At 40.5% G+C, this 17,851-nt stretch overlaps 1 protein-coding gene across 5 annotated transcripts in view; it reads right to left on the reverse strand.

The window, feature by feature from the left end:
* The window catches only part of SAMD12 (sterile alpha motif domain containing 12), a 174,249-nt gene that overhangs the window by 24,407 nt on the left and 131,991 nt on the right, over positions 1–17,851 (reverse strand). The window contains exon 6 of one of the 5 annotated variants that reach the window (XM_051609798.1): positions 3,114–3,248. The exons of 2 other annotated variants lie outside the window; for them this stretch is intronic. In XM_051609798.1, the coding sequence (XP_051465758.1) occupies positions 3,196–3,248 (53 nt within the window). In that variant the 3' untranslated portion in view covers positions 3,114–3,195. Of the gene's footprint in view, positions 1–3,113; positions 3,249–12,578; positions 12,648–17,851 lie in introns of those variants that run through there. 2 more of the 5 variants (XM_051609795.1, XM_051609796.1) reach the window with 2 other exon arrangements.

Genomic DNA, 17,851 nt, shown 5'->3' on the forward strand with positions numbered 1-17,851 from the left:
TTAAATTCTCTTAAAGGACTTTCAAATACCTCCAGGGATGAAGACTCCACCACTTCCCTGAGCAGCATGTTCCAATGCTTCACAACCCTTTTGGTGAAGAAATTCTTCATAACGTCCAATCTAACCCTGTCCTGGCACAACCTGAGGCCACTTCCTCTTGCTCTATCACTTGTTACTAGGAAGAAGAGACTGACCCCCATCTTGCTATAACCTCCTTTCAGGTAGAGAGCAATAACATCTCCTATCTGCCTCCTTTTCTCCAGCCTAACACATCCCGTTTCTCTGCTGCTCCTCAAGCAACATGTTCTCCAGTCCATTCACCATCTTGGTTCCCCTTCTTTGGACTCACTCCAGCACCAAAAATGTCGTGGCAGTGAAGGGCCCAGAACTGAACACAGTACTCAAGGTGCGGCCTCACCGGTGCTGAGTACAGGGGGAAGATCACTTCCCTACTCCTGCTGGTCACACTATTTCTGATACAAGCCAGAGGCTCAACTGTGGCAGTCTCCTATAGCTTCAAGATAAAGGAATTGAAAAAAAAAATCCTGTGTGACTCCAGAGGAAAACAAGCAGAGATGTATATCTATTAAAAAAAAGACCAATAACAATGGAGTTCCATCTTGTAAGTTACAACCTAAACACAAGCAAGAAGACAAATTAAGCAGATGTATGCTCTGTGTATACACTAATGTTGGTATCAGGCCTCTAAAAAATAACTTCCCATTATGCACTCCTTAAGCAACTATAAATCTGGTTGGCATCTGCATCCCAGTGGAAGGACTGAAGCAGCCAGTGATATGAATTGTTGTTAAACTCTATTTAAAACAATTATATCTTTATGCTAGCTGAAATTCTTTACTATTCATAATCAGCTTTGAGCTCTAAAATCCAAGTCACCAGGATACATACATAACTTACATTACACGGTAAGACTGTGGCTGCAAAAGAATATTAAGGAGGAACCCTTGCCAAAATAATACTAAATAATTCCTTTCTAGTTAAGATTAAAATTATGGCTAAGAAAGTAGAGGCTTGCTAATTCACTTTAATGACTGGGAGATCCACTGCAAATTACTGAATTTTGCAACTGAGAAACACATTAAAAAAGCAAGTGTAATTTATCACAAAATGCACTTTACTCATTTATTTTGACAACGGTTGTTTAAATTATTTATTCCTCTTCATCATGTACTAGTAAATGTAATGTAGTCTGTTTTGTAAAAATAGTCATCGGTGAGATTAGAGTAACATCACATCTGCTATTACCCTTTGCTTGGAGGTGAGTAGAAATCAGCATTTTATGCCTTGCCAATGCAAAACAGGGCTTCAGAAAAGGGCTGTGTTGGTGTTTCTTGGGTTTTGTTTCTTGTTTAAACAATGCTGAACCTACTGCAGTTCCCAAACTTAACAAACACCTGTATTGAAACCTGAGTGAAAGGCGCTGAGTGTTGTTACCTTGAGTGTTGTTACTTATTTAAGTGCCTTATTTAAAGGCTTAAAATAGTGGTATTAGGTTTCATACCCTGGAAATCTCCATCAGTGACCATGAACAAGGTTCTGAACCTGACCTCAAAGTCAGTAGAAGCTTTGCTTGAACAGGATAATGAAAATTATTGAGTACCAAATGCTTTGAATTGATGCACCTTTGAATGGTTTGGGTTGGAAGGGACCTTAGAGATCATCTGGTTCCAAAACTCCTGCACGGGCAGGGACACCTCCCACTACACCAGGCTGCTTAAAGCCCCATCCAACCTGGCCTTGAACGCTTCCAGGGAGGGGGCATCCACAACCTCCCTGGGCAACCTTTAAAGGTAGAGAAATTTTGCCTTCTCCCTTTTCTTACTTCAGGTCTATCTGGAGGAACAAAGGAGGAAGCCACACCTTCCTCTTCTGAGCTGTGGTTTGACTTTACAAACTTGGATTGCGGGCACAAAATCAAGGTAAGTGCAAACGAGGAAGGAGAAAAGTTAAAGAAGATTTGGCTCTAGTCAATCCTGGAATCAAGTTATGTCAAGACTATGAAACACTCAGGGTGTTGGCCACAGTTGCATCACAGTCAGCCTACGCTGATGAACACCATGTACTCAGGAAACAAGGCAGTTGGACATCCCATGAGGATTAGTGCAGCAGGCTTGCCAGAGCATGTGCTTCCATCCGTTCTGTCAAGTACTGCAACTCTGAAGAAGACAAAAAACCTCTCCAAAACCCAGCTCCTCACCTCCACAGTAAGAGACTAGGTATTGTGAAAGATGCTGGACTGACAGCCCAAATTAGGGGCGCGAGGGGTTCTGGCATTGGTAGCTAAGCAAGGAACATTACATGAGATATTCGGGCAAGAGCTAGTAGACTTCTTGAGACCTCTTTCCCCTGTTACAGACAGAAATCAGATCAACCAGAGTCTGACCTTAAAGCTGCATTCACCCCACTTGTTTTATACTTTAATTAATGATGATTATTAATTACTCTTAATTACTTTAGATCCCTGAATTAATGATGGTGCTTCTCAATTAGAAGTGTGGTTATCCTTGGTATTTGGTGCCTCAGCAGATGCAATGAATCCAGGCCCTACAGCACTATCTTCTCACTTAACACACTCATGACTGAAGGTACTGAATATTTCTGTGCACAGTTCAAAGTAAACGTCCCGAAAATGTTTATTGTGAAATCAACGTTATTCTCTTCTGAATCTAATAATTAGCAAATGATCTTTAAAACATGTTTGGGGCTTTAAAATGCCCCCCATCCCACAGGTGCACAGCTCTGAGCTTTGGCGGCTGCAGGGGAAGAGAGCCAACCTCTCTGCAGGACAGAGGGAAATTTTGGGCTCCAGAAAAGCATCAAGCTTTATACTTAATTCACAGTGTGCTGTGGGGTTTTTTTGTTTGTTTGTTTTGTTTTGTTTTGTTTTGTTTTAAAGCACAGTAGTTAAACTGTAATTTAGGGGAAGAGAGAGGGAGGACAAGTGGGAAAAAAGATTTACTGATAATCTCATCAGTCATGTGCATCAGCTTCCTGTATGCTGACTCACCTTTAGCTGTTTAAACGTGTTTCTTTTGACTTTTTCCTTGTTCCTATTTTTTTTTTTTTTGTAACGGCATAAACTTTTTTTTACTTTATATGGTAAGATACAGACAAAGATATTCAGGTCTTCATCCTGCTCATTTTTTCCTCCCATTTTCTTCTTCCTCCCTGGATCTATGGAAACATAACCAGAGTTTCCTCTCGGATGTATCCTGTCTGAAGGGCACCTGCAGGCAGATGAAGCAAATCTGTACCTTGTCCTGCAAGTGTTACAGCTCATCCAAAATGATCTTTTGTCTGAAAATACACTTTCAGATAAATATGTTTCCAAGCAGGAGAGTTAAATTTAACAACATGGCTTCCCCACAGCTGGAGGATGGCTGCAGGAAAGCCTGTGGTACAAACTGGTTGGATTTCCATGTCAAACCAAGAGCAGCCCTGTGAATGTGAGGCTCAGATGTGATACACATTTGCCATTTACAGCAAAACCCACAAATGGTTAATCCCTCCTCTGCCTCTTCCACAGCAAGTTCACATTGGATATTAGGAAAAAATTATTCACAGAGTGGTGAGGCATTGGAACAGGCTGCCCAGGGAGGTGGTGAAGGCACCATCCCTGGAGGTGTTCAAAAACGGGGAGATGTGGTATTTCGGGAGACGGTTTAGTGGTTAGGGGTTGTAGGGTGGACGGTTGGACTTGATGATCTTGAAGGTCTTTTCCTTCCTTGATGATTCTATGATTCCTCTGCTGTCTTCAGATGTGCAAGCAAACACAATTCAGTGACTACTTTTTAGATAACTTACACATCTCTTGGATAGGGTGACACAGCTGTTTGCTCCCCCAAGGTAGGATTCCTGCTATATGAGCCTGGAGGACCTGCAACAAGACTGAGTCTCCTCAAAACAGGGCTGAAGGCAGTGGCTGATTCTAGTGGGAGCATTTGACCACACTATCAGATTAGTCTGGGGCTGTGAATTGCTGTTTTCCTCCAGAGTTAGCTGGAAACTCCAAAACACAAGCAGTTTTTCAGCCTGGGTCAGTTTGTAGCTCTCTCAGAAATACCTATCCTCTGGATTTGTACATGGATGGGGCATTGCTCTTTTAGCTCCTGGCTGGATCTCTTTAAGATCAGGGTAAGATCACAGTACAGCAACTCTAACCCAGCTCAGGATTAAAAACAAAAATGCCACCAACTACCATTAGATAAACTAGGATTGTAGTGGTAGCTTTGTGCACGGAATGCAGGAAATTATTAAGCACGCTTCAACTATAAATAATAATAAATGCAAAGAAGCAAATCTTCTTAAAGTCTGCAAAACTCAATCTTCAAATTTTAGGTGCAGTTCTCTAGTTAAATTACAAAGCACTAAACCTAAAATTAACTTGCTCTGGGCAATCTTAAAATAGTAGATTGCTGGATATAAGCTTATGGGTGTTCTCAGTTAACTGCTTCTGAAGAAATATAAAAATGGTTCATTACATCCATAATTACAGCAAAACTTTGCCCTGTACTTTTCTCTCCTAGCTGGGGGAGACGAGTTTGGATGTATTGTGTGGATTCGAGCACTGAATATCAAAAGGAGGGGAATTCTAACAGTGTCAGATTTACCAAAGCTCTTGAGATCAGCTCTTGAGACCTGATACAGCCTTATGCAGCATTGTGCAGGTTGTCTTCTTCTGCACAACCACTTTTATGCATGTACAAACATACACACATTATGCGTGTATATATATATGTGTGTGCTTATATGTACACACATAATTACATATATATATATAAAAACAACCTTGCAGAAAAGAAACTTTCTGGACACATTTAAAAAGAGATGGCCTTGTACAAAAAGATAATTACTTTTCAAACTAGTCCCTTTTTCTATATCTCTATTCTCATTTTGTCTATCAGTAGTTTTATTTTTGTATACAATTTGAGACCCTGATCTTGACGATAAAATATACTGCCAGAGATCAGAGAATATTGACAGTATTGTCAGGCTGGGCAAAAGATGAGAGTCAGACTCCCCTTCATAAAACCATAAGGCTGGGTGAAAAATCAATATGAGAGACTGATCTGCTTTTGATTTTTCAGTTGTTAGAGTCACATTTCCAAGCTGTTCTCTCCAGACCATGAAGGGCCAGAAACTTCTTTTTTATTGCTTAATGAAAGCTGAAAACTCGTCATTTCACATGACTTCAGAAGCAGTGGCTCGTAGAGAAAAAACAAATATTGTCACAGTCATGATAAACCATATGATTGGCCACAGCTCTAAAGATTTTGAGGGTTGAAATGCTACCTTTGCCAGCAAGTCATGCAGACAGACTTTCAAGCAAGGCAGGAGTTGTAACAAAATCAGGAAAATATTTTTTTTTATGAAAGAAAAGACAGAATATTGCTATCCTTTAAAGAACTTCCATACAGCACGGATATTTTGTAAACTTTTCTTTAGGGACTGTGGCAATCACGACATATTTTAAAATGCACTTGCTTTAACCCAGTACACGTAGAAATATTTTCAGGCAGAAGATCTCTGTTGGAGGAAGTAATGCGTCTGATATTCCGTGCTCTTGCATGGATTCAGATGTGGTTCCTGGTTCTTGATTGCATTTGCTACTGTATTGCAACATTTTATGATTAAGTCAGTAAACTTAACAGTATTTAAACTGCTGTTCTGATTAGAGAGCTTAAAACATGTGGAGAATAATGAGGTTACTTTCAAAAGCATTTGGCTTAATTTTTCTTCCACTATATGGAATGAAAATGACTGATTCAGAGAAGTGGCACAGCAATACTGGGTATTTCAATCTAAAAACATCCACACTCTCCTGTATTTCTGTTTGTACTGCTTTTCCTACTGTTTTCCAGTGTACTGCTTTTGAACTTTTTCAAATTTCTTCTCATAAACTGAGAACTTACACAACAAGTTGACAACATAAGAAAAGTAAAAGGCATTGACACAGTTATGCAAACCCAAATCTACTAAAAATGTCAATACTTTTCAAAGATTAGCAGATACTTCTCTTAAAATAAATTACTTTTATAGTCAATACTGATAACTGGCCAGTTCTGGAAAAGCACCATGTTTCTCTTACAGACTATTTTAATATAGAATTCAAAGCCTGAAATACTAAAAAGCAAGTAAAACAATAACAAGTGAGACATGTAAAGACTCCCCTTTCAAACTCTCATCTAGAGAGTGAGTCATAGGTTCATTTCCAGCTAAGCTTGGAGTAAATTGCTAGAAGTGAATCTGAAAGCAGAAAACTAAAAACAACTACTGTCCAAAGATGAACTTTCCGTGTCAGAGAAAAAAGAAAAGGATTTCAATATATATTTTCTAGTGTTTGTTCTGGCGAGCAAATTGAATTAAGAAAATAAAATGATAAAATTTTAGAAAACATGAGAAATCTAATTATTAAAAATTCTTTGCTACAACCTGTTTTATGATGATGCAAAAGTCCTCTGTTCGCTGCAAGGTGCCAGCTGGTTTTCAGTATTTTACATGCAAAAAAATGCATTCAGTCACCTGTTCTACAAATTGCAATTTTGGGTAAGTAAAAGACTGAAAAGAATTCAATTCAAGCCCATTCATTTCCCTGTAGCCTGTGCCAGGTCTGGCCAAAGAGGTCTAGTAATGTCTGAATCATACTAATTTCAGCCTATAGGTGAGATTACAGCCCCTTTGCCAAACCCACTTGCACAAACTGCTCCCAGGGTTTCTTGTTTTCACCAGATGCTGTTAGGGTGGGATTGATGGTGAGCACCAAACCTGCCTATTTCTGTGCTGATTCTTGCTGAAAGATTTGCTGACAGCAACATGTGAAAAGCAGAGCTGCGAAGTTGTGCCTCCTGTGCATGAACTTGTTTTTTCACAGCAGCAGTCAACTGTCTGGGAAAAAAAGCCATCTCCCGTATGCTCCCTGTCTTCTTCCCCAAACCCTTTCCAAACAGTTAAAAACAAGTCCAGACTCCAGCCAAGATTTTTCTGAATATACATTACTATGCCAAGAAATCTTGATTCTTTGGGCTTTGTGTTTCACTTCAGAACAAAATATAGAAACACTGGTCCTAAGACAGTCAACAGCACATATGTTTTTTCATTTACAGTAGTCTAGATACATAAGGATTTATCATGGATTTTGTTTAAAGGAGACCCAACAGAAAACACAACCAGAACAACAACACTAGGATGGACTTGGTTTGTAATTTTGGGGGTTTAGTAAACAGAAGTTGACACAAGAAAGAAATCTGATGTTGACTGAAATTACTTGGGACAGGCAAAAGTAAATGCCTTGATGCATCATGTTCCTCCACCATCACAGGCTAACTGAACTAAGATGAAGGCGTACTGGGACTGTGAGCGATTTTGAGCCATTTTATCATGAGAACTTCCTTAAGTATCATCACACTTTTCAATTACAAACTACTGAGTGCATTTGGACAGTCTGCAAAAGGGATCTCTTTTAGCCCTGCTAAATAGTTTCCTTGGAAAGTAGATATTCTCAGAAAAACACTTGGCCCTACTATTGTCTAACATTAATATTTAATTCTTTAATAGCATACAGTGTCTATGTATCTAATATCTTTACCAATGATGATTTTAAATCTCGAACAGATGCTTGTCCGTAACAATTTGGACTCTGTTTCTCTTTTGTTTTAGTCTTCTCTACGTTGCAATTCAGTTCATCCATTTTCAAACTTCAGTTAAGCTGAAAACACACAAAGGAAAACTTGCCCACACTTGCTTGATACTATTTCAGAACGAAGGTTAAGAACAATGAGAGGTCTTTCAATGTATTCACAACACCTTCACTTGGACTGAACATGTCAGACTGCCTCCAAGCACTGGCTGTGGATGCCAGGAAAGTTGGATCCTTGAGACTGCATTTTTTTGAAAAGCTGCATTATATTTGGGCCTATCTGGGTATGAATGCATATCAGCCAAAAAGTGTTCTTTACACTTTTGAAATAAAAGCTTGCAGAAAAAGGAAAATTAGGTACCAAACCACATTATCTAGAAATGATCCAGTATTAACAAGGATGGATCACTCCTACATTCCACCTCATGGAAGGGCACCACAGATTTCCAGCACTTCCAGGCTTAAGCTTCTTAATCAGAAACTTGCATCTGATTTTGGGAGCCAGCTGTTAGCAGTTCAGCAAACTAGTTCCTGGTCTGCCAGTCTGGAGAATGACAAGGTTTAACCACACCACAGGAAACATGTGGATCATTTAATTTTACTTAACATTCAATGTACTCAACCCACTTCTTAGGAAATGAACATGAGTTCCAGCGAATCTCACAATCTGTTGTTTCAGTGTCAGTGTTCTCATTAACTTCAGCAAAGGGAAGTACAAAGTCCTGCCTCTGGAAAGGACTAAGCTCAGGCAGCAATACAGCCTTTGCCAAATGTCTGGAAAGCAGCTTTGCAGAAAAGGCCCTGAGAGCACTGGTGGACACCAAGCTGACCATGAGCCTGCAATGTGCCTTTGCAGCAGAGAAGGCCAACAGCCTCCTTGGCTGCTTGAGGTAGAGCATTTTCAGCAGGTCAAGGGATCCTTCCATTGATACTTCCCTTGATCTTTCTCTCTGCTCAGAACCAGTGAGACACATCACAGGTGCTGTGTTCAGTGCTGGGCTCCCCAGTACAAGAAAGACATGGACTTACTGGAGAAAGTCCAGCAAAGAGTGATAATTAATTAATTAATTGTCACATGAGGAGAGGCTGAGAGAGGCTGTTCAGCTCTGGAGAACAGAAGGCTCAGGTGGATCTTCCACATGTGTGTGAACACCTGATGGGGAGAAGCAGAGAAGATGGACCCAGACTCTTTAAAGCAGTGCCCAGTGACAGGTTAGGAGCTAATGGGCATGAATTAGACATACAGGAGATTCCATTTAAATGTAAAAAGGGATTTTTCAGTGTGATGGTAGTCAAAGGCTGGAACAGGTTGCCTGAAGTGGATATGGACTCTGTATCCTTGAAGATATTAAAAGCATGACTGGGCATGGCCCTTGAGCACTCCTGCTTGCAGTAGAAGGCTTGGACTAGACAATCTCAAGGTCCCTTCCCACCTCAGCTATTCTCTTCAGTGATTGCTTCTTCCAGCAACGGCAATTAATTTAAGATTTGTAGCCTTGTACCGTTCTCTAAAGCCTCTAATTTTCTAAGTAAAACAGTGTTATACTTTAGGAATAAAAAATACATTGTGGTGGTTTAACCCCAGCTGGCAACAAAGGTACCACACAACTACTCACTCACTCCTCCATGGTGGGATGGAGGAGAGGATCAGCGGGATAAAGGGAAAGAACTCATCAGCTGAGAAAGAAACAGTTTAACAAATAAAAAGTAGTAATAATAATAATAAATTGTAAGGAAAAGAGAAAAAAATAACAAAGAGAGAGGAAAAACAAAACCCAAGAAAGACAAGTGAAGTAAATTACATCAGTTGCTCACCTCCAACCAACCAATGCCCAGCCAGTCCCTGAGCAGTGATTCCCCCTGGGTTATTGCTGAGCAAGACATCATATGCTATGGAATATCCCTTTGGTCAGCTGGGGTTAGCTGGCCCAGCCATGTCCCCTCCCAACTTCTTGTGCACCCCCACAGGCCACTCACTGGTGGGGTGTTGTGAGGAGCAGAAAAGGCCTTGACTGTAAGTAAGCACTGCTCAGCAGAAAGGAAATCATCCCTGTGTTATCAGCATTGTTTTGGTCACAAATCCAAAACACAGCCCCAGACTAGCTCCTATGAAGAAAATTAACTCTATCACAGACAAAACCAGTGCACACATTTAATGCTAATTTAACTTATAAAGTCTCCGTTGTGTGCTTATGGTGGGAGAGCTTCCTCAATCCTTTATATTTCATCCTCTTCGTATTTATCATCTCATCCTCATTCCACAGATTTGAAACTGATTAGCAGTGAACTCAGAAAAACTTCAGAAACAGAACTTACAGACTCTAAGAGACCCACAAGAGCCTTAGGATGAGATCTGATGGTCTGAGAGAAAAGATGGCAAAGAGTCAGAAAGTGAACGTGAAATACAGTGAACAGAACTGCAGCCCAGCCCCAGTCCCTGCAAAAGTTACACTTAGGAATATGTCTTAGCCACTGTCACACAGAGATACTGGCAAATATGGCTAAATGCTTTTGTGTGTGTGAATATGCCTCTTCATGTTTCTGCAGCCCTGTTCTGTGTACACCAGGACCACCATGTCTTGAAACAGTCTGCAATTGCAAAAATCAGTAAAATCCCACCTTGACCAATGCATTTAAGCATCTTTTCATCTACAACAGAACTGTGCTTTGGCTTAAATTCCAAGTGAATGCTCAAGAAATGAAGTAATTTTTTGAGTCCCACCCTATTAATATTCAGGGAAAAGCATTTTTCATTTATAAATGCTTTTTTCTAATTCACTTGCTTTAATGAGTGAGCAAGCCATTTAGCATTTTCAATGTAAACTCTCAAAAATACAGATCTTTCTACAACAGCACTGAAAGCAACTTTGCAATTAAGTCCATCCCCAATTTAACTCATACTTAGAAATTTGCCTTTTTTAAGAAATCAGATTTAAAGAGAAACCAGATTAGATATCTACTGATTCCAGTACTCAAGCATTAGCTGAAAAACTAACTTTAAAATGTAACCTTAGTCCTAGTACTTGTGGTTAAAATAAAAACTCCTACTCCACAAGTTAATGAATGTGGCTGAACAGCTGCTACAGCCACTGCTGGAGGAAAAGCAGCAATTTAATAAAGAGTAAAGTGATAATTATCCAGCATCCTGATTCATTTTAAGATATGGCATCTTCAAGCAACAGAACACACATACTCCCTTTAATTGATAACTGAAAACATTTCCTTAGGCTAACTAAATATCAAGTTGACTGAATTTTCATTAAAAAAATAGTGATATGATCCCCTGGGGAGAATGTTCTTCAATTTTAAACACTCATGTTTCATTTTATATTCTCCTCTCATACCTTCTTGAGCAGCCTACATTAAACTTGCACCATAAATCTCTCTGGAAGCAGACAGTATTTTACTATAATTCACACTTTTTCTAGATCAAGGAAAAATTAAAAGGCATTCTCCACATCTGGATAGCATCCCATGCTATGTATTTCAGCACTACTAAAGCACAAATCCACCCTCAATGATTTTTCTCTTCAAATGGTATCAGCCAGATTTTATACTCCTTCACAGTGAACATAGTTGTTCTTCACTTTCTGAAAAGCTGGGAGAGGAAACACTCTCAGGAGATGACCTCACATTATGCCACTGGCATGAGGAAGAGAAAAATGGGTGAGGATGAGAGGATTTATGGCAAATTAGGGTTATTGTTCTTGTTCTGGCCTCAGCCCTCAGGATTTCTTCCTGGGTGTAGAAGGAATGTAGCAAAGGCAGAGGAACTAAGCTAAATTATCTCTCCCAGGCTAATTGTGTGTGCTGCTTACTTCTTAAATTCCTGTTCAGCCGGGCAGCTCTCTTAGTGACTGTATTTGAACTCAGCTCTATCAAGGCCCATCTACAGCTTTGCATGTAGATTACTAGATCCTGCTGATCTGCCAGTCTATATGCTGTCAACACTTTGAAATTTATCCTCCAATCTCTGACCACATCATACATTTTCTGCCTGCCACCTGCTCCTCTTCCACTCTTGCTGCCCAGTGATTCCGTACTGCACTTAAAATGTTGCTTTGGGGCCATCATCCTCATATGCCTCTAGCAGCTCTGCCCTTGTACCCTGGGCATCTCATCCCATCTCTGACTTTCTCATGGGAAGATGCCCTTTTGAGCCATGAAATTTGCCTAGAAGAGATATTTCAACTTAGACACACTCCTTTTATAGTGGCTTCCTTGTTCCCTAGCAAGAGACTTATAGTCTGAATGGGGAGAGCTCCTACAATCACCCAACTTCAGGTCATTTTCAGAATTAGCTGACACACCTACTGATAGTTACTGTTTGGTAAAAAAGAGCAGATGGTAACTGTGGTTTCTCTAGCTGCTGTTTTGGAGTAGGTCTCTGTGTGTAGCAACTCCACACCCAGGATACCACTGTCTTTTCCCCAGCTCTCATTCACCTCATCCCTTTCAGGCTGCAGACTCCTTTCAGCTGCTGATTTGTCAGTCGTTGAAGCTGGGAGCCCTTGGTCTGCAAGCACCTGGGCGGCAGCTAACCCTACTGCAGAAGGAAAAGGACAGCTGGCAGGTGTGTGACACTTGTGCACTGTGGGGAGAACTGGATGTACAGGAGAAAGACAAAATATGGAACAGTTCAGAGGAGGAAAAAGAAATGGGAAAGTGAAGTAAGTAAAGCAAGAAGAAAATTTCTCATTGCCCTAATAACTCTTTTTTCTTTTTTGCTGATTTGCTCTCCAAGTTTTGAACAATGGACTTTGGGAGCAAAGCCAAGTATTAAACTTTTAATACCCTCCCTGCGTGTTGATCTATGCCTGAGGTGAACTATATCACCATGGCTCAGCTTATAATGTAGGGCTGGAACATGCTATAAAATGCATCTGACACAATTTTGCCCTTTCTGATGACCCACCTTAGGGGCCCACTGGAGCATCCATGGTACTCTGCTACTTGAGTTTTCTCTGCATGGAAGATGAGGTGTCAGGGTCTACATAAGGAGAGGGAACATGTGAATCCTGCATTATTGTGGATCCAGCATTTAGGAAACAGCATGGGATGCCACAGTATGAATACAACCAACATTATTAGTGGGCAGAGAGGTTGATATCAATGGATCATATAGCAGTAAAGTAAGCAAAACGGCAATTAACAGACAAACCCTGTCTATTCCAAGCTGCTTGTGGAGTTTTTAGATGTGCTTTTTGGGATGGATTTGATAAAAAAAAAAAAAAATCAGCCAAAATAAACCCACTAATATTTGCAAATCATATATTCAAACCATAAACCCATTAAAAATCTAACAGTAGTCTTTGTTCTTCCCTCACACTTTGATATTCAGATGCTTTAATCTCTGTTATGAAACCTCCTAGGACATCCCCTTGCAGATTTAACTTCAATAGCATGAGCATAGTTATTCACTAAATGTTTTCAGGCCATCGTTCAATCCCCTCAGGACAGGATTCATCTAGCCAACAGCAGATGTCTGTAGAGCAGAACAGCCGAGAGGTCAATGGTTACCCTCCTTTCTTGCACAATGGAGTGCAATAGACATTTCTGGTGTTCAGCTCTGCTCATCTCATCTGGAGGTGGACGTTTAAATTAGGCAAGATGTTGGTCACATCACTAGGCGTAGTTAGGAGAGAAGAGCCCAAACTGACTCTTCCTCAGATCCAAGCTCAAACCTTCTTCCCTCTCTGTGGGCAAATATTCCCTACTGGGTAAGAGCCTCAGACACCTTCTACTAGGAAGTACAGTGCATGCAGAAAGAATTTAGGGTGTCTCAGTCTGGGCTTTATAAAGTGTAACACGTCACTAACCATGTAATGCAAAAACTGTAATAAAACACAATCTCTTCAGCAAGTTTTTGTCAGAAATTTAGTGGCATTGTTGCAAACATTACAGTCACTGATGCTTGTAATAGAAAAAAAGTTATTTTTAGTAAGATCCTGGAACAACCAAATACCTTCCTGTCATCCATTTGCATCAACTAACTGCAGAGATGTGATTGAGAGAAAAAATGACAAACTTATGTTTCTGGAACAGAACACAGAGCACAGGGCTGACTGTTCTCACCCTCCCTGCTCCAACAGAATCAATAACATTCAGGTCATGCTGCGTATCCTTTCTTCAAATGTTTTTCTGAATGTGGGGAAGGAAGCTCTTAGTTCTGGACATTGCCTGTAATTTGCATGCTTGTGTTGGTTTTGACTGGGTTATTACAGATTTACACACGCCAGCTACTGTAACCTTAGGATCTGCTGAGAGTGACAAGTCTGAGTGAAGCTTTCCAGCTGGTCTCTTATTAGTTCCCTGTTCATGCCTCTCAATTATACCCATCCTGAAGCCCAATCACTTAATTGTGGGTGGTGGTCTCTTGACCAGTTTTTACCATTGCTGGGCTGGCCTACTCCTGAAGTTATCTCATTCTCTTGGAATTGTCTCCTTGGTCCTTATCTTCTTCATTCTGCTCATATCTGCTAAATTCAGTGAGTTCTTTGTTAGCAGCATTAGTTTTCTCAAAAAAATTTGCTCTCAGTCAGCTTTTGTGGCCTAAGGCCTCAGCTACCTTAGTTACCAATGCTAAGCCACTAATGCTAAACTATACTATTCAGAGAGAATACAATTAATCAAATTTCTTCTATAACACTGGGATAGAGTTAATTTCTTCACAGTAGCTGCTATGGGCTGTGTTTTGCATTTGTGCTGTAAACAGTGCTGATAACACAGGGGTTTTGTTATTGCTGATCGGTGCTTACACAGTCAAGGCTTTTTCTGCTTCTTATACTATCCCACCAAGTGGGCTGGGGGTGCATAAGAAGTTGGGAGGGGACACAGCTGGGACAGCTGACCCCAGCTGACCAAAGGGATATTCCTTACCATATAATGTCACGCTCAATAAATAAAGCTGGGGGAAGAAGGAAGGGGAGCCATTTGGAGTGAGATGTCCCAAAGGTCCCTTCCAACCTCAGTCATTCTTTGATTCTGTGCTCTCCTGGAGATGGCTGAACACCTGCCTGCCAGTGGGTTACAGATTGAATTCCTTGTTTTGCTTTGCTCGCATGCGTGGCTTTTGCTCTCCCTATTAAACTGTCTTTATCTCAACCCATGAGTTTTCTCACTGTTACCCTTCTGATTCTCTCTTGTCCCACCAGGCAGGAGTGAGCAAGTGGCTGCGTGGGGTTACACCATGACAATGCTCTAGTTCACTGCTTTACTATTAATCTTCTGCACCTGTGTCCAGCATGTTGGATGGGTGAGTTTTAAATAAATGTAATTTTGCATAGTCACTCCCTTTGTGATTTTATTACGCAAATAGTGCTCATCCTTTCACCTTCGAAACCATCCACATACCACCATTTCAAAGTCAAGACTGATTTATGAAAATGCTGAGAAAGGCAGATCTTTTTTAAGGACTCAATACAATAAGAACTGATTTCTTATCCTTTGTATTCTGGAGGGTAAATGGCACAGCCCCTTGTTTCACATGTTTTTTCTTTTTGGAAAATAGAAGTTTAATTGTAATTTTTGTCTATGGTTATATTCTGTATCTCCAGATTTCTGCAGGTCATCTTAATCCCTGCCTATTCAACTAGCTGTGGGTATTTTATAATTTTCTGTGACACACACTACAACTCAAAAGCAAAAACCACAATCTTTTCTTGAGGCAGTTGGGATGGATGAATTCCCAAGGTAAAGGGGGATAGGCTGGGGAGCAGGAGAGGCAGGGCAACACAGAGGACAACAAAAGGGAGAGCTGGCAGCTTTCGGAGCATTCAGATTGCTCTCTGGAGGCTCCCCTGGAAATTGGTATTTTGCAGCAGGATGTATTGAAAAGATATTGAGCACATAATCCTCAGCTCCTTCATAAATGCTGATTCACAGCTGGGTCACATCAGCTGCTGCAGAGCAGGAGCAGTAGTAACAGATGCTACCAGTACAGAAATATGTTGGCTTTGTTAAGCCTCGGGTTTTGCAGAGGCAGACACAGGCTGGTCTCCACACATCACACTCATTTTTGACTCTGTGAGCCTTGGGTGGAGAGGGACCTCCTTTGCCACCCATTTTATCTGTGGGTTCAAACAGCAGATCATCAGTTTCATCAGCAGTTGGGGCCATATTTGCCAAGCTGTGGGCAGACTCTCAATGTATGTGTACCTATTATTTCTCCTTCAGAGCAAGGGTCAGCTGTTCTTGGCAAAAAATTATGAATATTGCTTAGTGCTTTCTCGACCTTACTCTCAAAGTTCAAGTTAGTCAGATGTCTTGGTGGAATGAATACAGTCCTGCTTTACTGGAGCTGGTCCACTTCCAATTCTAGAAACTCTTGGAGGACATCTTTCTATTTTATTGGTTCCATGTACTTTTCCCTCTGAGCCTCTCTTTTCAGCCTAACTAGGAAAAGAAAGGAAAGCCAGTATTCAACATTTCTGGTTAGAATTCCTTTCTTCTTTATTGTGTTCAGTTAATTTTGTTGTCATAATGAGTGCCCTGTCACCCCTGTGTTTTGCAAAACTTCTTTGGAGCATCCAAACCAACCAGTAACTACCAACCCCAAAGACACCCACTCTAATGATGAATCCAACAGATCAGATAGAGAAATAATTCAAAGGAATCATTAGCAATCTTAGCTTGCACAAGAAAAAAAAAAAAGAAACACAATAAAGTGTACTTATTTGATCCGTTCACATTTAGCATCAATTATAGAGACAGTGTGAAGTAGACAAATCTCAAATTTTAATTACCTTGAATTTGCATAGTGGTTTACTAAATGCCTTTTTGTTTAAGTCTGTTTAATACAGTATTTAATTAAATCACATTCTAGGTCAAAGTAATTTAATTTTTTAAAAATTATTGCCTGTAGGTCCTACATAAACAGTGTTGAGCACACCTTGTGCTTGGAGAACATATGATCACAGAGGAAGTTGCTTCCTTGCTCAGAGACAAGCTGATTACTTAAAAATCTGTATTAATGGAAATGGAGAAACAGGGGAGTGCTTTGTGACTGGTATATCCCAGCAGAAAACACTGTCATCCCCCAGGAAAGTGCTTCTGTGCAGAGGTGGCTGTTGTGGTGTAAGTGGGATCCGGCACAGCAAGCCTACCACACCTCCTTCTCTGAGTGGGAACAGGAGTGAGTGGATACAGTATTTTTCAGTTACATTTCAAAGGATTTTAGTATAAATACTGAAAAAATCCCAAACATACACGCTGCTCTTCTGCCAAGATGCACCTAATACAAAACCAGTAGCTTTAGAACACCCTTAGGTACTTGTACCTGGCCCAAAGCATGTAAAATCTGATGTACAACAATCCAGTCATAATTGTAAAATGTGACAGTATAAACAGTGCTCCCACACCAAGGACCTGGGCAGTCTTACATAGCTTTAAAATATACTAAAGTCTTGGCACTATTTCTCTCTTATCCTTGTAAGAGTTTTGATTTCCAAATGAAAATTTGTCCAAGCTCATGACTGTCTTGAAAGCCAGGGTCCATCAGCTGTAGAACACAACACTTCACAGGGTCACCTGGCTCAGCTACTCCTCCATTTAAAATGCTGGTACAAAGACTGTTTTCTCTTCCTTACTTTGATGATAATGGATTCATATTTGTAACAGCAGCCACAGAAATGCCTGAAGATTTCCAAGGCCCCTCTGAGCAGAGCCCATCTTTACCCATCATCTCTTATTTGTTACTGAGCTATTGATCCTAACTCTGCCAGGGACACCAGACTCTGCTATCCAGTAACAAAAACCTCCAAAGACCATTAGAATTTCTTGCATGAGGCTCTGACTTCTGAGCAGAGTTTATTCAAAACACCTTTGAGGCCACAGCTTACCGTCTTCTTGAAAAATCTGAGAAAAAAACAACTAGAAAGATTTTCCTTTACCAGGACATCTAAAAAATTTGTCAGATTTGTTTGGACTGTGGCTTAAGAGAGATACTGTCTTATTTTTCTCCTCTATTTTTTGTTGCAGTTACTTGCTGCATTCAGACATATTTAGCACACAATCTTTTGCAGTCTTTGCAGTGCATGAAGTACCAAGTGCAGCGAGGTGTTGGCTCACAAAAAGGGCTTCTGAAGTGTTGTCATAATACAAACAAGCACAAAAAACCAGCAGCACGTGCAAAGGATTAAATTTACCTTCTGCTTTTCATCAGTAAGAAAACGAGGACCCTATCACCTAGACAGA

This window comes from Apus apus, chromosome 2 (assembly GCF_020740795.1).
Source record: "Apus apus isolate bApuApu2 chromosome 2, bApuApu2.pri.cur, whole genome shotgun sequence".
Lineage (NCBI taxonomy): Eukaryota > Metazoa > Chordata > Aves > Apodiformes > Apodidae > Apus > Apus apus.